The 22,389-nt window shown below is 37.8% G+C and overlaps 1 protein-coding gene across 1 annotated transcript in view; it reads right to left on the bottom strand.

The window, feature by feature from the left end:
* Window positions 1–6,428: 6,428 nt before the first annotated feature.
* Window positions 6,429–22,389, bottom strand: part of MYCT1 (MYC target 1) — a 20,333-nt gene continuing 4,372 nt past the window's right edge. Inside the window, exon 2 of the mRNA XM_072409293.1 lies at window positions 6,429–9,999. Coding sequence (XP_072265394.1) covers window positions 9,470–9,999 — 530 coding nt within the window. The 3' untranslated portion in view covers window positions 6,429–9,469. The remainder of the gene's footprint in view (window positions 10,000–22,389) is intronic.

Here is a 22,389-nt window from a genome sequence, read left to right as displayed (position 1 = left end):
AGTTCTACTCACCTCATTTGTAAATTATTTCTATTTCCTGAATAAAAACTTGAAAAGGGGTTCCCCGAATGTGAGGGTGACCGATGTGCATTATAATTTGGAAGCATTTCTGGCAGGCACTTCATGCATGGCTTATGTTATGTTTAGCCTTAGCATACTTCCTGGTATAGTTAGGTATACTAGTTGGGTAAATGAGAGCTGATAAAAGTTCTTGCAATGTTCTTGGATCAAAAATCATTACTGAGCTGATAATGGTGTCAATAAAAAACAATTATTGCACTGCAAGGCTTGTACAAAATATTAGTGTTATTTTTATTCACAGCCATGCTATAAGATACATCCTCAATTTTATAGTTACCTTATGTTACTCATTTGAAGCAATTCTTCCAACACCACCAGTTGTGCATTTTTTATTGCTCTGATATAAATACTTCAGTAATGTTATTTAAATGTTATAAAAATTCATACACTACAGTAAACCTTGTATTTTGTTTTATTTATGTAACTTTTTAATCTCAAAAAGTTGTGAAAGTATTTTCCAATACAATTAAACACTAAAATGAAAATGTTCTCTGCAGTCTAGAAGTTGATAAAATCAAGAAAACAGTTAAGGTTATGCTTATATTACAATAACACCAACACACGACTACAGAAACACAATGTTCCTAATACATAATTATGTAAGTATAATATGAATTAGGATCATTTTAATACACATGTTAACTTTCAGATCTGTTTTGTATTGGTTGATTTTTTATTTCCTTCTTAGTCATTTTTATGTTCAGTAACCTTGTTGAGCTGAGTACAAATCTAGGACAAAATGTTAGTCCTTCACAATATATGTTTTAAAAGTTCTCCACCTACATGCACCTCCAAGGACATGGCTGATGTATATATGTTGTCTTGCTGATATTTATATTACCTCCGATTCTTTAGTGTTCAGTGATGTGAGAAAGATGTCATTGTCAAATTAAAAAAGTGCCCACAGGATCTTATTCAGATAAAAGTAATGTAATTCTAAACAACACTACCCCTGAGTATTTGAAAGAATAGACTTACATATGGAGACATGTATAAAGTGGATCAATGAAAGAAATGGACAAACAGTTTAAAGAGAAACAAGAGAGACGAAGGACAGGAGGATTAACAAAGAGAAACACAATGTAAACATAATATTACACAGGGCTATATAGAGTTATATAATATCTATGTACAGGTAGTCCCCGGGTTACATACAATATGGGGACTGTAGTTTGTTCTTAAGTTGAATTTGTATATAAGTTGGAACAGGTACATTATTTTTATAAATGCAATTAGGCCGTATGTTTGTTTTAACATATTATTAGGCAGCATGGTGTCAGTTACTGTATTAAATCCTCACTGTGAGTTAGACAAAGATAAAAAAACAAAGGAAAAAAAAACTTTATGGAGCCTAGACATTCAATAACTTCTGGAGCAAGCTGTGCTTTGATATGCAAAAAGAAAAAAATGCAGAGTTTGTCTTGTTCATTAAAGAGTTACAAGAGCTTGCAAAACAGCAAGAGACTTCTTCTTCAAGTCATGAAAACTGCCCCTCCAAGCCTTAAACATGATCATAGTCTATCAGGCCTGAATGGAAAGGGTTTTCCAGTGGTTTTTAAAAAGCTGCGTCCAGTGTTCTGGGATTGGATACTGTGAAGCTAATGTTTCATTAAGACAGTCCCAAGAGAACAAATTCATAAAAGTCCCTTTACCTATGTTTAGTATTTTAACCTCCCTGGCAGTATGAATATTTGAGTATTTTTACATGTCAATCTGGTGCATTTGACATGTAAAAGTACTTCTAATTTTAAATTTCCTGCAGGTCCCACCCCCCCCGATGCAAGCATGCCGTCTGCACTCCCGTCATATGACCCTGCCGGCATCTGCATCCCCTAGCCTCGCGTCTTAACGCACACCCGCCCGGATGCGAAGCTAGGGAAATCAGATGCCGTGCATCACCAAGTGGACCTATATGCCAGGCCAGCAACGCTAGAGGATGCTGCGGACTCGTGGGGACCAGGTAAGTCCTTCTTCCACCTCAAGTGTGGCTCAGGGTTACGGTTTTCTGTAAAGAAATTTCACCCTGAGCCACACTCAGGAATACCTCCAGAGGAGTTAATGACAGATTTTTCAAAAAATGATAATCCATTGTCTTGCACAAACAAAGCAATTCAACCTACATCCCTTCACCTTAAAATTCACAGCTCCATTGCCCAGTGCCATTCATCTTCTCTTTTGAATGATGGCCCGATTCATTCAACCTACTTCTAACCCAGGGCATCAAGGTTGGGCACCCCCTCCATGTGGGGATCATCAGACTGCCCAGAATGCTGCAGCTGTAATTAGTTAGATACAAATGATGTTATGTAATAGGAATTATTATTATTATTATTATTAATAATATAAACAGGATTTATATAGCGCCAACATATTACGCAGCGCTGTACAATAAATAGGGGTTGCAAATGACAGACAGATACAGACAGTAACACAGGAGGAAAGAGGACCCTGCCCGAAGAGCTTACGATCAAGGAAGTGTTTTATTGATGGTTGATGCATTGGTGGTGGCAGCCATGTAACTACTGACAGGTGACAGGTGACAGAATCATAAAAGTTTATATTTGGCCTCACAGAACCCCCTTGAGAGTATTTTCAGGAGATGTGTTTTTGAAGTAAACAGGCATTTCAATGCAAAGTGAAGTAGTTAGCAGGTTTGAATCTACAGAGGAAACCTCTGGCAAGCAGCTGCCGAGGTAATATCCTGAGTTTTTGTGAAATCTCCCACTGGATAGTTTGACTTGATCTTCTGTAGGATCTTTCCAAAATTACATGAACTGATTCCTAGTTGGCTTCTGCAGAGTATTTGCCTTATGTGCTTTTCTACCTACAGCAATAGTTAGATACTCATTCACTATTTTTTCTAACATCTAAATCTATATAAAAATGTATTCAATATATTTTATTTGTATGTAATATATTCTATTGTTTTTCTGTTATGTGAAAATTGTGTAGAAGACATAGTAAGCATATAACCAGGGACAGTAAGTGCACTTTCATTTGGCATGTGAATGGCAGTCACTAGGGTTTAGCCTTGAAGACAGGAAAGTCAGACCTCCAGTAAAAAAATGTTGGTACACTGTACAGTATCACGTGTTTCGGTCCACTGTGCAGCGTGTTTGCGTGAGGTTCACATGTAATATTATGTTTTACAATACCACTTCCAGAAACATGACATGCCACCCTAGTGTGAAAGGAGTCAGAAAGATATTTGAGTGCTGTTTTTTTAAGTTTGCTGGCATTTGTTTGTTTTTCCTACCTATGGGTAAATACCCTGCCTCACCACCTAACCACAAATACATGGACATGAATTGAAGGGTAAATATCCAATGTGAAGATCCAAAAAAAGGCAATAAACTTATTAACAATTTAACTATGACATTCAATCCTTGATGTTAGCCACCAACACTCAATACCACAAACTAAGCAAGTAATGACTTTCCAGAAATATTTTCTGGTGGTAAAACAAGCACTTTAATTTAAAACACATTCACCTGCAAGACTGACCCACAGAGAATGTTTGCTAAATATCAGATTTATGATCTCAGTTTTAAAACATTTATGCTCCATCTACAAGTAAAACCAAGTGCAGAGTTTTCCCTTAATATCTAAAGTGTATCTAAATCCAGTGATTACAATTTTCTGTAAGCTTTAACATGCTGGAACTTTCATTTAAATAATAGCCGATTGTTCTGCCATGAAGGTCTTCCTGCTATCACCCTGCTCACAACCAGTGGGTGTGCTGACACATATTGAAGGCATAGTCATCCATAATTGTCATCAGAAAGCCCATCCAGAGCACAAATGCAGCTTGTGATGGTGAAAATACATATGATGAGCAAGTAGATGGAGGGGATCAACAGTACTGCAATAGAAAAAAAGGTAAAAAGAAAAAGGTAATAGTATTTTTTTTTTTTTTTTGCTAAAAATGATACTGAGTGCTTTAGAAAACATATATTATCCATTTAGAGTTTAGATCCAACTTGACCTTAACCACTTATTCCTGACATGATTGAACACCTCTAACAATGCCATCCTTACATTTGGTACTACCGGTAGGATTGTCAGTGGTGAAAACATTTTAGTGCAATTTGAGTTGTCCTTTACACATCTGACTGTTCCTTTGTTTGAAAGAAAAGCCCAAAAATGGAATAGTTGATAGCTGAATTCTGTGACGTAAGATGAGGGTGTTCCATTCCACTTTATAATGAAACATAGAATTACCTGTTTTAGGTTGTTTTTGTCTGATAATTTTATTGTAAAGGTTCTCATCCTGTTGATGAAGAAATAAAACTCAAAGAATGCCAAGAAATAATTTCCTAATATGAAATGAAAACAGGAAACATTTCTTCCTGGATGTAAGACAGGAAAATTTTCCTTATAATGCAATATTATACAAGCGCTGATATCATGTTGTCACTGTATATTTTCAATATTTGTGCTTCATATACTACTTTAATCTCTTTTGATTTTACATCCTATATTTGTAATCCGATTTCTATCTGTAACTCTAAACACTACACATTTTTATGCAGTTGGGTTTATGTAAAAGTTCTATATCACACAGCAACTGAAGATGAGAAATTTGAGATATAACTTAGATCTATTAACATTTAGTGGCTTATATCATATCATATATTCATATCTTTCAATTTTTTTTGCTTTGTGTTCCAATTCAGTTCCAAGTTATTTCAACCTTGGGTTGGAACTCAGAATTTGAGAATGGATTGCGTTGGATGATTCAATAAGAGGTTGGTGCATTGGCACACTTTTCTGTCTCACTTTCACCTGAGGCCAACATCAGCAATTACACCAGTTCAGTCCTCTAGAGCAGGGGTCCCCAACCCAGTCGGCTTTGGCCGGTGCACCCCCAGCGAGTAAGGGGGCACACCCTGCTTGGGGGGGCACATCGGCAAGAGCAGTGGACCATATCTACTGTACGCATTGCAGGCTCAGGGTGGAGGGCGGGTTGTGTCTCTGGACATAACCCAACCACTCTCCTATCACTGGCTCAGACCTGCAATGGGAGAGTTGGCGGGTTCTGGCATCATGGCGTCAACTTCCGGGGGAAGCTCCTTCCCCTTTGAGTGACACGCTGCTTCCTATGAATGCGTGGTCCAGAGTCTGTGAGATTAGTGGTCCGCGAGCTCTAAAAGGTTGGAGACCACTGCTCTAGAAAATATAGCAGACAGCGAGCCAAGGCATTATTTTCTGTTAGTCAGGGACAGAACTTGAAGCAAAACTATAGTAAATCTAGGATTAAAGAAAGGGGGGACAGACGGTGCTAGGATACGGTGTGACTGTTATGCAAGTGAAATCCCAGCAATTATACACAGGCAACTTTTTTTGATTGTTGCTAAAAAAATATTTGAATGTTTTTCACATATTGAGCCTGATTTTTTAATGCTCTCCAAGGCTGGAGAGGATACACTTCCATCAGTAAGCTGGGTGAACCAGCAAACCTGGAATGGATTTATTTAAAGTCATTTGCTATTTGTTAGCAATTGTTTTCATTTCAGGTTTGCTGGATCACCCAGCTTCACTGATAAAGTGTATACTCTCCAGGCTTGGAGAGCATTAATAAATCAGGCCCATTGTGAAGGTTAATAAAGGGAAGTCCCAGCAATTGTTTCTAGTTATATACAAGACATATCTTCCACTTGTATAAAAATGTACCAGTTTTCTCAAATTCTTAAGTGAAATCATTGCAATTAGTGTCTGCTACACACTAGCACTTTTTTTTGCCATTGTTGCATACAAATGTACCTGTTTTCTCATATTGTGACTGCTAACCAAGTAAAATCACAGCAATTACTTCTAGTAATACATTGGAATTATTTTCCCATTGTTGCATAAAATGTGTGACTGTTAACCAAGTGAAATTCAAATACACAGCAATTATTTTGTATTTTCTATATTTGTAGGCTTTTGCTGCCTGAAAGAGTTTAGCAGTCACTCTCTGTTACAGTTCCTCGACACCTAGGGTCCTGAGGAACGATCAATGCTGTGTTTTGTTAAGGATAATGCAAACACATTTTCATTAAGGAAACAGTTGTAGCAAAATGTAAACAAAATAATAATTATAATAACTAGTAATAAAAAAAATAACTGAAAATGTCACATGCTATTCACCAGTCCATTTATCAATGTGTTATACTAAAGCATTTTATTTCTCTTTCATACATTTACATGAAAAAATACATTTCTTATAAAAAAAAAAAAAAAAATTTACCCCGACATTATAATAGTTGATAGTTTATACAACAACAGTTTTTATTTGCCAAATGTTTTTATTTTATTATGTTTACAACTGTGTACTGTCATTATAAAATTGGCCATTCTTACAACTAGTGTTGGTGTTCGAATTTGCAAATTCGACAGCGCAAATTCGTGTGTCAAAAAATGTGTTAAAAAAAATTATAGTTAAAGTAATTTATTAAATGTGTGTGGGAATCCTCTTGTCAGTGTGGGATCCCTGGGCACTGGAGGTTAAATGAGGACAAGTCTCCCCATTCATCACCTCTAGTGCTCTGTGATTGGCTGAGGAAAGGTAAACTCTGATGACAGCTCAAGCGTCGGAGATCTTCACAATGAATGCAGCTGCGGCCGCATTCATTGAGAACAGTATGCGATCCTGATTGGCTGAGGAAAGCTTTCCTCAGCCAATCAGGGAGCACTATCCCGATTCCTGGATAGAGTTTCTCTATCCAAGAACACATACAACTAGTAAAGGGCTGCAAGAGCAATCAGGGGAGTGGAGCTGTCAGCTCTGCTTCCCTGATTGCTCTTGCAGTTCTTCACAGTCCCGAAAAATAACCATAATTTTCCCACCATTTACTTTATTGGTGTTCGAATTTGGCATTCGATCACCCGAACAATATCCCCCTATTCAATCAACTAGCTGTCGAAACAAATAGTGGGATATTCGACCAACACTACTTACAACCTCTTACAACCTCAAATGTTGATGAAGAAATCAAATGTATATAAAAAGTAGACTGATTTTTTGTATACATTAAAACAGCTTCTATAAAAGATATATCAAAACGCATTATGATTTTTATCCTTCTATAGAATGAAAAGACTGTGGTGTAAAACCCTAAAGGTTTATCAAAGTAAGTAAACATTAATAATGTACATCCGGAAACTCAAAAAATAATAAGCAAGGATAGCAAATCTAAAAAATAGGCTTATTAAAGTCTGATGACCCAAGTGTTCATATGTCAGCCCAGCATTGCCATACAAATGTTTAATCCATAATGCATAGAAATGCATTCATGGATAAAATCTAGTTGCAAAAAACAAGTGCAACAACTGACTGCAAAAAAAACTAATTTACAATTTGATCAGTTGTCCTAACAACCAACACACATAATCTGGCTAATTGCTCAGGGCATCTGTTCCATGTTGCTTCTGTTTTCTTGGCACCTATCTTTGTAGTTAGCCTCATATACCTCTTGAAGGGGCTGTGTGCAATCCTAACAGTAGTAAGGAAGAGCCCGTTCTGTTTTCCTCTGCCAGGGTACCTGTTTACACTGAAAATGAGAAGGTTGCTGAGTCATTGCTCTGAAAGAAACCTTCTACTACCCTGTTTCCCCGATTATAAGGCACTGTGTTATATTTTTTGAAATGCCAAAATATGCCCTAGGTCTTATTTTCAGGGGGATGTCTGATTTTTCCATGAAGAAGACTACAGTACACATTTATTGTTGAAAATCACTCATGTGCCATTGATTGTCCCCTTCTGATCACTCTGTGCCATTGATTGTCCCCTTTCTGATCACTCATGTGCCATTGATTGTCCCCTTCTGATCACTCTGTGCCATTGATTGTCCCCTTCAGTTCACTGACTTACCTTTTTTTCTACTGTACGGCCGGGTAACTCCGTTAGGGCAGGGATCAGCAGCTTGCTTCCTGGTGCAGAATCGCGGGGGTGCGTGTACCGGCTTGTTACTTTCAGTTTTGCTCTGCACTGCAGCCAGCATCAAGGAGACACACACAGTATCAGGTATCGGAGGATGTCTAATTCGCGGGTGAGTGCCTTATTTCAATTATTTTAGCAAAGATCGGGGGTGGCCTATTTGATGGGGATGCCTTATAATCGGGGAAACACGATAAGAAGAGAATCTATGCTTTTACTTTGATGTTGAATTTCTCCATAGTGCCTGCAGCTCCAGGAGCTTCAAACAAAGAAAGAAAGTTCACCAGTGGAGCTATGTCTGGTGGGTAGTGCTCAGATGCCAATAGGGGAAGAACATCAGTCACAAACCTTGGAAATTCAAAAATTCTAACTATGCACAAAATGAAAGGTGAACGAGCAACCTGACTTTTCCTATGAATAAAAAAATCCATTCTCATCTACCTCCCCAGCCTTTTGGTTCTGGGAGGACAGCCCCACTGACTAAGAAAATAAGTGGAGACTAGATCTACTTTTATTGTCAAAAGCAAAATTCAAGATTTTCAATTAGCTTTAGCTTCCTAGGACTTACATTTTCGGTGGTGGTAACCTCTGTTTATGTATTTTTCCTTTAATTTTCAGATTTCCCTATGCTTGTGTCATTTATATTGTGCTAAACTGTCTGATTTTTTTTAATAGTAAAAAATTATATTCTCTCCAGTGAGGGGGATTACCCTATTTGCCATTGGGACAGGCATCCCTATTGGATTATTTGTCTCTTGTTCCCTACCTCATTTATTACTGAATTAAAAAAAAGGTTGTGTCATACAAACGTATGATGTAAGATACGTTTAAATGTAAGACACTGGCCTGATAAACACATGCATTTTTTTTACTTAAGAAAAAATCTGGAAGTGCAGAGAAGCATTCAATAATACAGTAATCACATCAGGATCATATGTCCTTTAACCGCTAAGTGCATACATTTAAATGAAAAAGTAAAATAGTCGGCTAATAATACCAGCTAGAGCTGAAGTAGTGTCTATATGTCAGTGTATATTTGACATAGTAAGTATACACTGAATAATTGCTATACAGAATACAATATTATGAAGAACTCTAATAACAGGGCAGAAACACAAAAATTACTGAATTAAAACAATTTTTTTCCTTTGTTTATACTGAACAAGAATCTCATTCAGAAAAATAAAAAAGTAGGAGTTTCCCTGTACTTGACTGTTTTTTTGAAGTGAAAATTGACTAGGGATATAACCCCTTTATAAATTAGCCAGGCCATTGGAAGGTATTGACCCACTAATATGCATTTTTCCTGGGGTCCCAGAGCCTGGAAATCAAAATACTGGATACAAAATTAAATTTAAAGTAAAAAAAAATGGAGTTCAATTAACAAAGCACCAAAATAGTCAAATGGCACCCTTGTGTGTGATCCATCAATCTGCAATATCCACTGTTCAATCCAACAATCCATCGTTTTCAAGGATCAGGGAAAGCCTTAATAATACTTTCATAGGCAGGCGGTGGCGTAGGAGTGGAATGACCAAGACGCAAGCTGTTGTTTGACCAATGGAATTCAGGACGACCAAGATTGCTAATGTTGTTTAGTGTAGGTGAGGTGCTGTTGGATCTGGGAAGAGTAACCATTTGACTTTCAGCTTCAACAGGTAGCGGTGGTGACTGGAGGAATGGATGGAATGTGGATGCTCTAAAGCTAGGTTTACGATTAAATGGGTCATTTTGCTCTTGTGATGTCTGTCTTTGGAAAGTTAGACTAGCCAAACTGAGGTTGCTCCTGCGTTCACAGCTACTGTTGCGATAAAACCCAGATCTATTTAAGGCTTGGTTGTGAGACGATGTTCTAGGACGGCGATTAGATGAATTTGTCAATCTTGGGGATATAGCTGCACTGGCTCGACGACGGGACATACATGTTAGAAGAAGCCAGATAATACCTCCAATCACCAATCCAATGACAACTGAGACGGTAAATGATAATATCAAACCATCTGCAATAAAAAAAGTACACATTAGAAATGCATTTAACCTCCAAACAACACATTTATATTACAGAGAAAAACTACAAACATATAGAACAAAAAAAAACAAGAGCACTTTAGCTGGGCTGAAGGTAATTATAGGAAAGCGTGGACAGCACTTACAGGGTTAGGACAACTAATGAAGAACAAGTACTGTGTAGTTGATCTTTAAGACTGGTGAAATTTAATGCCACCAAGAACCTTACACCAAAGAGATATCCCACAAAAATAAGTAATATTAACAGGAATAGGTCACTGTTGTGATACCTCTCACAGCACATATTTACCTTTCCACAACTCCCCTGCTGCTCTATTCAGTGCCAGAAATTAAAAAAAACAGTACTAGGCTATAGATAGATTTGTCCAGGGTTGTGACAGGTTGACCTAAATCTGTTAAAAAGTATAATGGATAAAGAATGTTATAAAAAAAAAAAAGTATAATGGTAACATAAGAAGCACAGTATCATATAATCAGAGTAGATGTATTAGTGTAATGTTTTATATGAAGGTTTCGAAGCCACAAATGTACTCATTAAGGGAGATGTCATGGATGGTCTATCTTTGTGAGTGCATTTTAATTCATGTTTATTAAACATTAAATATTTCACAATAGAATGTCTTGGGTTGTTTGTTCTTTTTTTCTGACAGTTCCTGGTGAAATTACTGCTTCTCTCTTCTCGCCGACTGCAACACATTAGGTGTTAAAGTTTGTATACAGAATATTTACTGTGTAACATTTCACACAACCTATGCCTCTTCCAACTTTGTTTCCCTGAAGGCTAAAGTTGAAAAAACTAATCTTCCCTCCCTCCACCACCAATACCCTAACCTGTTCCTTTTCTTTGTTTGGGATCTTTAGCCATCTTGGTTGACCAACCAGAATGGTGTATTTAAGCGCATGTATATGAGAATTCATTTATTCCCTACGCCTAGGATCATTTTATTGCAGTAGAGACATAGCAATAAAGCACTGCTTGCTTACAATTTTTTTTTGTTTTTTAGGTTTAATTGCACTTTAATTTTATTGTTTTCAATACTTTTAGGGTTGTTTTTTGTTATTATACTAAATGCACTTTTTCTTTATGGTTTATTTTACCTGACAGCCACTAAAAAGTCTCTTCAAAATACGTCATAAAGGTGGTCCTGATCACTATACATAAAAGATATCTTTTATAGGATGGGCATATGCTATATGGAGCCCTAAGCTTGTCATTGTAACTTGGAGAGAAGATATTTTAAATTAAGTAAGAAAGTACATTCTGGATGAAAATATGAAGTCAAGTTTCATTTTTTGTCTGGTTTCCATTTTTTTCCTTTTTTTTCTTTAGTTTTCTCATTTTTTCCTAATAATGAATATTTGATTATACAAGCAGAGTTCGCCATGATAAAAACAATATCATGATTTAGGGTAATTCATGGTAAAATGTGTGATGCATTGTGTATTGCTACAACATAAAGGTATTGTAAGGAACTTACCCGACCTGCGAGCCCGCGGTGTCCCTGGGGTTCCCAGCCACAGAGGGGGACGCCACAGTAGCAGGCAGCATGGCCGAGGCTGCTGCCCTGCTCGCAGCTTGTCTGTCTCTACAGGCGGAGGGATCCACCCTGGCCAAAGTACTGATCAGCCAGGCAGCAGCCCTTGCATCCCTTTGGATGTGGTTCCTGCTCCCAGCACTCCTTTGCAAGTGCAAAGTAGTGCACGTCCTAGGGGTACTGTGGGAAGAGGTGCGCGTGTCACCATGCGTCCCTCTTGTACCCCCTGAGGGCGTGGCACTCGGCTGCCTCGCCCTAGGGCGGGACAAAGTTAGTTTGAATTCCCTGCGGCCAATCAGCTGCAGGGGATTTACTCAGTCTCCTATCAGACAGTGCCAGGTGGCGCAAGGTGATTGGTCATCCTGGCCATTTAAGGAGAGCCTGTCCATTACACCATTGCCCGATATAGCCTCTGTTACCACAGTGTGCTTGGGTGTGTCTTTGTGTATGTTAAACTTTATCTGCTTGTCATCTCCTTAGTGACCTGGTCTGAAACTAACTCTGATTGAACTCTGCCAGCCCTGACCATTCTGCCTGCTGCCAGCCCTGACCTCGGATTGTTACTGACCTGCATTTGCCTTATCCTTCTGTACCTTGCTTGATTGAAATTAACCCTTGCTGTGCTGTGCTGTTTTGAATAAACCTGATTCAAGGTTATCTGGAGTTGGTTGTGGTTTGTGTGCCCAGGCGCATTACAGGTATGAATCTAAGCTAAATCTTTTTTCTGAAGAGAGCATCTAATTTGGCATCTTCTACATCTCTTTTTGTGTGGTCAATGGGGCAAAAAAGGAAACCTCCCCACCAAGACCAGAACAGTTCCCCACTGCAAACATAACAACTGTTTTGATCTTTCCCTACTCTATTAAAAATGTAAAAAAAGGTTTTAACCAGAGACACACTTTATGAATTTAGATTAAATATACCTGGTTTCAAGCAGATAAATACAAAAACATATTGTGGTTGTTCAGTTCATACTTGTTCAACTATGTCTGTTAACTCCTTATGTAAGTTTTATAAACATAATATTAAATTTAATTCTGTTAACCAAGTTGTTGGACCTAAGGCTGCACAATGCTATCACAGGCTTCTGTCTATACAATGTGCTTTGTTCTATGACATTCAATAAGCTTTTTATTTTTCTGAATAAAATTTGCAGTTCAAACACAAGACAAGCTTTGAGTTATGCATAATTCATAATTAGTCTACTGCTGTTTCTAGGCTTTACATCAAGTAGGGGACTTAAGAGGAAATACAGGATATTTTCAAGAGACACATATTTTTTCGAGACACATTTTGATCTTGTTTGCAAATACTTGTAAAGAGAAGATAGAGAATATTATAATGGAACTTTTGTATATTTTTCCTTAAAGATTACTTGTCATGAGAAACCCATGGAGGATACAAGCACTGACCACTGAAATAATTACCAACTGCCTGGAATTCATGGGGACCTTCACTGACCTAGAACAAGTATTTAGACAAGGACACATGACTCTACTTTGATGTTCCTGATCTACATACATTTTCCCCATTATAAAGTCCAAGGGTAACCTTAAATTTTATGTGGGCAAAGCACCCAATCTGTAATGTCAAAAAATGCGTTGAATTTAGTCAATCTAGAAGAAGACTGCTTGCTAATTGGATATTATATAGGAGACAGAAAATATGAGTAACACTTTCTGTCTTGTTGTTGCTCTTATTTTTTAGCTAACCCTATAGTTCCGCTATAATTTAAAATACCATCTTTAACAATAAAATTATATACTGTGATGGACTGGCTGGCAGGGTTTGTCACCTACATACGAATATAGGTTCCAGGGTTTGGGTCTAATGTGGCCGAAACAAACTTTTTGTTTGTTTAAAATCTTAATAATAGTGCTCTGTGATTGGCTAAGGAAAGGTAAACCCTGATGATAGCTCAAGCGTCATCAGGATTTTCCTTTCCCCAGCCAATCACAGAGCACTAGAGGTGAATGAATAGGGAGACTTGTCCCCATTTAGCTTCTAGTGCCCGGGGATCAGCTATCAGCTATCAGCTCTGCTCCCCTAATTGCTCTTGCAGTTCTACACAGTCCAGAAAAATAACCCGAATTTTCCCCCCATTGACTTTAATGGTGTTAAAATTCCCCCCATTAACTTTAATGGTGTTAAAATTCACTCGAACAATATTGCCCTATTCGATTGAATAGCTGTCAAATCAAATAGTGAGATATTCGACCAACATTATTTACCAATTCTACTACCATATCAGCCTGTCCTATTTACAAAACATATTCACCTTTCTAACAGTATATTTCCACTGCTGTCAAGATCTCCTAAGCCATTTGGGTCATAAATTTAAAGAATTTGGTTTGAATTGATGTCAGATGTGTTTGATTATGCACTTCTTTTGCTACTGCAAACAATGGCCATCTGCAATTTTATTACACTCTAGGGCAGTGGTCCCCAACCTTTCTTACAGCAGGGCCCGGTAACACAGAATAAAATTTTGCCACGACCCGGTATATGTACAGTTTACACTACTCTGATATTCTCAGCAGCTTCCCCTGCTGTCAGCACACTAGCTGAGAATAGCAGAGTAGTGTAAGAGAGCTGGGGTGCTGTCAGGTGGCAGAGCTGCTGGGAATGGCAGAGAAGTGGAAGCCTTACATACATTGCTCTGCTATTCTCAGAAGCTGAGCGTAGACCCTCTCTCTCCCGCTGGTTGTGCTCCTGCTGTCACACTGTCACTAGCTTTAGAGCAGTGTAAGGAGGGCTGCTGGTGTTCCCACTGCCTGTGCTTCTGTCTCCTGTCACTTGCAGCCCCTAACTCACCAGCCACGGACTGGCATGGCTACGTGGCTTGGGGGTTGGGACCTCTGCTCTAGAATATAAGTTCTTCACACTTTTGGTTTTACAAATTAAACATTATTATCAATATTATAATATACTATCAATAAAATGTTACCAGGTATAAAAAAAGTTAATGCATATTCACATGTGTTACCATTTCTGAAGTCAGCTATAATTTACCAAACATTTGGCTGCCTTCTAACCATGGTAACCCTGAGCACACTAAGCCTTCTGTGCACTGTGTGAACTCTAGTAAAAGGTATGATTGCTTAGCCACTTCTCCCAACAATATTGTTGGGACTGTTCATGTTGACTCTATCAGGCCAACTCTTCAACTTAGAACATTGGAAGCAGGAAGTGGCTGGTACCCATGTGTCTGCTTCAACAGAACAGCATACAGTAAAGTAAAAATGATCTTGAGATGATTGTGGTTTTCTCAACAATTACACGTACTATCTGTGTGTTCTGACATGTTGTTAGGACAAATGGGTGTATTGTGGGATGTAAAGGAAATACTCGTTGATGTGATCTTGGCAACGCTGCAAAGAAATTTAAAACAATTTAGTAAACAGGAAAATCTCATAAGATGGGATTGTATGAAGCGGAAGTGGAGCTCTGCTGTGAAACAGCTGAAAAAGAAAAGAACATTACTAAGACATCTGGAGAGGTAATATTTGACTAGTGGGCAACAACAGGTGTCTTAAACCCTAATCTTTATTATTTGGTGGTGACAGCACTAATCAATAAAATGTCCAAAAGCCCAGCATGCCAGACAGGCCGGCTGCTACCCTCATAGCAAGGGATCAGATAGCATGAAGCCCTTGCTATAATTCCTATCAACATTAGGAAAAGGTTAAGAGAGGAGCCCCCCCCCCAAAAAAATGGTACTTCTCCAAAGCATTTAGGGCCGATGATGGATGGTACTGGGCTCTCATGTGTCCAGTAGAAGGTGAGGGCAAAAACAAAGGCTTCATTACCTGACTATCCATAGAGAGGGACCAAGTAGGTGGCCACTTGTTTCTCATGGATTGGTTCTAGTAGTCCATTGGTCCCCTAACCATTTTCCTGGTTCAGGTAACAGAAAAGTAAAAAATGGAGACTACAAAATAAATCCTAATTTTGTTTTTCAAATACCTTTTCCAGTGTAATGCAGTGTCCCACACCGCCTGCTTCATGGGCTGTGTTAGGAAGGGATGAAGGAGGAGTAATCCTCAATTTCTAATAATTAGAATAGATACCAGGAGGTGTATACAATAATCTTTGTACACACTGATGAATTGGTTATAGTTGGGCTGATAGCATAGCCACAGAGCTGCATGTTCATCGTTTTCTTATATTGGGAATATTAGCCTGCAGGCCTGATTGTAAAATTACTTTTACAATACTGGTGTATGTATATATAGTTTGAAAACTATGATTACCATGTTGGCACGTTTATAGGGGGCACACAGTTATTTCACAAAATTTGCCAAAATATTCCTTTAAAATTCAAACACAAAGAAGAAAATACTCTCCACAGCAGTTTTATCATTGATATGATTTGACATCATTCATTTATGGAAGATTCATCTGTTGACTACATAGTTACTTCCGAGTGATAAAATTTAATAGAAAGCTCTGGATGTGGTCTAACTTTGGGGTTAAAAATTTAACACAGACAATGACATATAGGTTTGTTTTGCTTTGCCTGCCAGGTGCTTCCTCTCTAAAAGTGCTGATTAAATTCTTGCCACCAGTTGCATGAGTAATACAGGATCTCTAGTTAAAATGGAACTGTAGACATTGTAATAGATTTTAATTGTACATGTAAAGGAGAATAGCGAGTGAAAGCCAACGAGATCATATAGATATAAATATACACTTAAGCTAATCAGTTTATCAGTATAAAGTTTGAATAAAAACTCTGTTTTGATATATAGTTTATAATTCTAAAAGCACATGGGCCAACCATATTTGCTCATTACACATGCTTAGTAGTGCTGCTTTTAAAAAATAGATAATATTTTTATGCAAAATAATGGTGTATCCTATCAGTTCTTAAAAAAATAGGGATTTTATTATTGTTCTACTTAAAGGCAAAAACATATATAAGTAAAACAGTAGATACTCCTGCAATATTTGCAACATGGGTATGGTAAAATGAGGAATCTGGAAGAATAAAGTTACACATAGACAATACACAGTGGTCAGATATACATATATGATCTGAATGCAAAGAATACCTTTAAAAAAATGAAAATGTATACACATTACTAAAACGTGTGTTTTTGCCTATATAAGACAAAGGGGTTGCACTGTTATAGAACCCCCGTGATGGCTTACCTTAGCAATCGGTTAGGAAAGTCTAACTTACTGGCTAAGTTTTTTTCTATAAATTAGGTTGCCAAGGGATGTCAGGGGAAGTTACAAATTATGATTTTTCTTTATCTAAATTTGACTAGGGAGATTAAAGATTACCTTATGACTATGGGCACATAAAGGCAAAATAGAGTATGTACAATTTCCCTTTACTATCCTGATAAAAGGGAATCAAAGGTCAACACTGCACATTCTACATAGCATAAAGCATAAAGGATGAACACATATAACACCCTTATTAAGGCAGCCATAATCCCACACATTCTCCCATGCAGGGAACCTCCCCCCACCCCACCAACTCCCCAGGACCAGATCAGACAAACTGATGAGAAATCAAAAGTAAATAAGGTGGCAGGCTCCACCAGGTAACCAGTCATGTCTTAGGTTTAGGGTCTTTGGGTCCCAAATAAAACATATTATTGTAAAGCTAAAGCCCTAGAGAGGCAGGAAACCACAAGAGCAAAAGGGAGAGGCTAAGACTAATATCCTCCGCCTCTACACACACACACACACATCTAGGTGCTCCTAGTACTACCTCTGTTTATAAGGACCAGACACAGTGAGGGTGGGAATGAATGTGCACCATATGGGCTCGAGAAGTTGACCACCTTCTTGTCGAATCATTAATACCCTACTGCATTCAGCCCAGACAAACCAGGCAGAGCCTCCAAAAGAGGTCAACAAAACAGGACCCAACACAGACAGTGTAAATGCAATATAACAGTTAAGTACCATACCATCTGAGTTTTTTTTTTAAAAAGTCTAATTATGCGGCCAGTCTATTTTATTTTTTGTGTCTATGCTGTGCTGGTCAGATATTTGGCAAAGAAAAAATGCTTTTAGGACATATTAGAAATTACTTTAGAATCTACGTCACCATGCTTTAAAATAATATGTGAGATTATAGCAATAGGTCCACAACAGTGAGAGAGACAAATTATACCATTGCATCCTCCAAATGCGTAAAGACAGACCCAGGTTATTTCTAAAGAATACAACAGGCTTTGCCGGAATTGCCAAGAGCAGTAATCTACAAAATGTTGGTCTGAGCCTAGAGAAGACACTGAATATGCAGGCTGCTGAGTGTAAAGGGATCGACATCTAGTCCAACTTGATAACCATAGCCATGGTCCACACGGGCCACAAACAAGCAACTTCCAGTCACACAATCACAATCTCTGGAGTAAATTCCAATGGGAGATTGGAAATCGCTAGATTCTGTTCTTTGAAAGAGGACCTGTGTGTTCCCTGTATATCAGAATTTATTCTGCTCAATACAACACGGCAAAATATTTCTTGAGTAGAAGTGTATACCGTTGCAAAAGGTGTTCCAGGTGCAGGAGATGCTTCACAGGTCCCAATAAAGCAGCAGTGGTCATCATGTATGCTGTTTCTGGGCCAGGTGCAGACAGTGAAACTTCTTGTCCTACTTTACAAACTGAATCCATAATGTTATGCCACAGCCACCTTCACCATTTCTCGCTAAACTTTATACAGGTCTGGCCTATGAGAGGCTTCTAGTCTATCAATCAAGGCCTCTAGATCAGTCTAGGTAGACAAGGCCTGTAGTGGATCCCAATAGCCCAGCAAGGCTTTTCTCCAATAACAGAACTAGAGCAGGTTTTCCATAAGTATTGTCCATAGCCAGAGATAGCTTAAGCTAGTCAGAAGGGATCTTTTAAACTCGAACTCACGGTGAATTGGCGAATTCGGTGGTTCTTGCTTACTGAAATTGTAAGCAAGAACGTCCAGTGTAAATTCGACAAACGAGATTGGATTAAAAATAAAAAGATTGCGGGCTGTGCTGATCAATAAATGCAGCCACGGCTCAGTGTGCGATCCCTGGCACTGGAGGTAAATGGAGACATGCCTCCCCATTCAAAACCTTTAGTGCTCTCTGATTGGCTGAGGAAAGCTTTCATTTGAGATCCTTGTGCTTTTTTTGTATAATTAATAAAAGAAAACATAATAAATATTTATTACTTACTTCATATTATTAAAGAAAAATCAAGGTAAAAAGTTTTTAATATTGTTTTAGGTTTTTACATTTCCCAGCAAATTTGCTGTATGATAGCAAAGCAAAAACAATTAGGCTTAAAAAAACAGTTGAATGTATAAATATGATTGATTTGCATGACATTTACCTATTTATATTATGGTATTGGTAAAGTGGTATTGCACTGTATTTTTCCTTGTCTTTACACATCCATTTAAAAAAAAAAACATCAAATTACTTTTTTAATTTCACAAAAAGTTATTAATTGGCTATTAACAATAAAGGAATTTCGGATTATGACATAGCTCTTATATGTGGCTTTTTATTATTTGAATTTAGACTTGGTGACCTAATTTTCTTTCCTTTGTTTTTTAAGCAGTAGAAAACACTGTCACTAATTGGAAAATCAAACAAGAATAAAGATAAGGTGATGGAAACTGTTGGACATTTTGAGTTATCTTACTATAAAATAGGCTACATTTTCTGTAGATAGTTTAATCAGCAAGATTTGGGTGTTTATGTTCCAAACAGGAAAATGATTAACAAAAACATGATTCAGTTATGTAAAGGAATTCAGATGTGATATCACTGATCACCAAATATAGAATGGGTTTTCAGACATGCCCTTTCCTGCAGCTTACATCTACTGAACAGCTGAAATATCTATTCTATATATAGCACGGTTATGCACAGCCACATTACAGCATTAACTAATTACTCCTCTATTTACATCGACTTATACTGGACTACATTTTAATAAATTACACAATGATAAACAACTGAATAAACAATACAAATTGTAAAGTCTCATTTCAAAACATCCATAAACCATAAACACACTGCTGGTTGTCCTCAGACACTGATAAAATCATGGTATTGGACAATATATTTGGAATTCTTTCTAAGCTCACCTATATATCGGTAGGCTACTTACCACCTGTGGATCTGGCCAGTAGTACATATCTATTACAAGCATTTACTACAAGGCTGATCCAAAGATGACAGATAGTCCGCTGTTATATAGACAAGGTTAGAATGGGGAGAAACCCCAAATATGTCATCCAATACCAAGGCAGCAGTTTTACCAGAGTGTCTGAGGACAATCAGTAGTGTGCTCATGGTTAACAAAAAACAAAATTTCTCATTGGAACTGAGAAGCACATTTCAACAACATCAATTCAGTGGCAGAAAGTATGTTTTATTACCATGGGGAATTCTATGGAAAGTCTTTTGGTTCCACCATGTGGCCAGTTCCACAAAGCCTACATAAAGGTTTTGTATTTTTTCAAAATTGACCTCAAAAACTGCAAGAAACAGTCCTCTGAATGATATTTTGTTTTATATTTTTTGGCATAGCTTAGCAGTATCAAACTCCCAATCCTTTTACCAAATGTATTTAGTTCACAAAAACTTTGGACCAAACGTTGTAAACCTCTGGGGATGGAAACCCAAAAATCAAATAATGCCAAATTTTGCCTATAAGGGTGTTACAGAATCAACCAAATGAAGCTGATACCAGGAACTGGAACCAGTCTGCATATATTTATATAGCACTGTAGATTGTGGTAAAACTGTACAAGGGTGAAGGGTGCCCTAGGGTGACAACACTGCTTCTTCACAGATACAGCATTTTCAGCAAAGTGAGTTCATGGTCGGATCTCCAGGTAAAAAAAAACTAAAACAAAGGTCTGAAGAAAGAAATAAAAAAGTCACCTCATCTAAATCCCAACTAAATTGCAAAACTGAAAAATACATTCTGATTGATTCCATACAGGAAAATTGAAGTGGTAAAAAGATTTAGAACTGTTTTGTAAACCTTATTTTCTGTCTCTAGAAGAAGTGTGTATATATCAAACAGATATAGCATCTTGCATGTACATAGTTGGTTCACAATAACAGCAAGCATTCGGATGATGTAAATTGAATATTTAAATGTATGCAAATACATTTTCTGCTATATATTTATGCACCAATTTTTTTCCTGCTTCATGTAGTATATTTGAATGGCCTCAAGCTAAGCATCAGCATGGAGCTGCAAGATGATGATGTCCATGGATGAAGGTTATCATACATGTCAATGCAAATGAAGCTATACTAAATATCAATGAGGGAATAACATGATTTTACTCATAGTACTTAAATATGGGCACAGCTGTATGTCCTTCATGTAAAATGACTTATGTTTATAATACATCTATATTGAGAACTATTTGTTAATACTTTGATTTATGTTGGAGTATTCTAGAAGGTAGTACAAAGTGCAAAACACAGTAAACCAAGATCCAAAAAATTCTAAAATATTTTTACTTTCCCACAAGCTTAGTGTACATTCCCTAGCAATGAACCAAGCCCTGTATTCTTGAGACATTCAGATTCTTACCTACATACTTCAAAGTACCAGTTATTTCTGAGGGCTCCAACAAACAAATGAAACAGCAGGTGAGTTCAGCTAGGGTGAGTATTAGTAGGTGAATGAGTGTGCTGTCATTATTGTTGTTTATAGGAGAATATTACAGTCAGTTATGTATTACCTAAGACAATAATACATAGTAGACTAAGAAAGGGAGGGTAGTATTCTAAGCCTATTAAAGTTCTAAATCTTTGTACAATGCTAACAGTCATATGTATTTTGGCTGCATGCACATGTACAATAATTGTGGTTGGAAAGGATCTTTCATGATCCTTTCCAACGACAAACTACCGCACGATGGATGAATGAGTTCTGTACATACAACACTGTTCTGCTCTATGGAGAAGGGAGGGGGTGAACGACAGAACGGCACCCTGCTGCCCTCTCTCCCCCTTCACTTCCATTAGGATCGTTTGTCGTCCATCGTCCGTGGATCTGCCAGGACGGTCATTCAGATGATGGACAATGGGCACTGTACACACGCAAGATTCTCGTCCGATATCGGCCCTGAGCCGATTATCGGACGAGAACCATTGCAAGTGTTTACCCAGCCTTACTTGCTAACAGTCATATATATACATGCAATGCCAAGAGAAATTGCAAAAAACCAAAACCTACATCTTATACTCCTGTCCTGTAGACAGACACCACCAAAGTGAAGATGTGGAGGCACAGTGCCAAGTTTGGCAAAAACACAACATATCAACACAACTTTTACCAACTGGTTAAGCATGATGGTGGAGTGAGGATTTGAGCTTGTGCAGAAATTGTGCAGCAACTAAGGCTTGGCTGAAAACCAGTCATGCAACATGACAATGTTCCCAAGCACACCAACAAATCTACAACATAATTGCTGAAGTAAAGAACTAAGGTGCTGCAATAGCCCAGTGACAATTCAGACCTTAACTCGAGTGAAATGCTGTAGCAGAACCCTACAAGGGCTGCACATAAACAAATGCCCACAAACAAGAACTAAAGCATCATTGTCAAGAAGATTGTCCCACAAATCCTCCTCAGTAATGTAAAAGACTAATAAAGTCATACTGCAAATGTTTATGGTAATTTACTAATCCATTGTTAAACTTTGATTCTATGCAGGAGCTTAGTGCCTTAAAAACTGGTCACTGCTTCACTCTCTCCTTTGTATATGGTGTCTTGCCTTGTACCCAGTCCCCTTGCCGCTATCTGCAGGTGGCCTGTAGTAGGATAACCTTCAGGCTCCTTCCACAGC

This window comes from Pyxicephalus adspersus, chromosome 4 (assembly GCF_032062135.1).
Source record: "Pyxicephalus adspersus chromosome 4, UCB_Pads_2.0, whole genome shotgun sequence".
In the NCBI taxonomy this organism is placed as follows: domain Eukaryota; kingdom Metazoa; phylum Chordata; class Amphibia; order Anura; family Pyxicephalidae; genus Pyxicephalus; species Pyxicephalus adspersus.
Note: the sequence above shows the minus strand (reverse complement) of the source record. Positions and strands in the feature narration are given on the sequence as shown.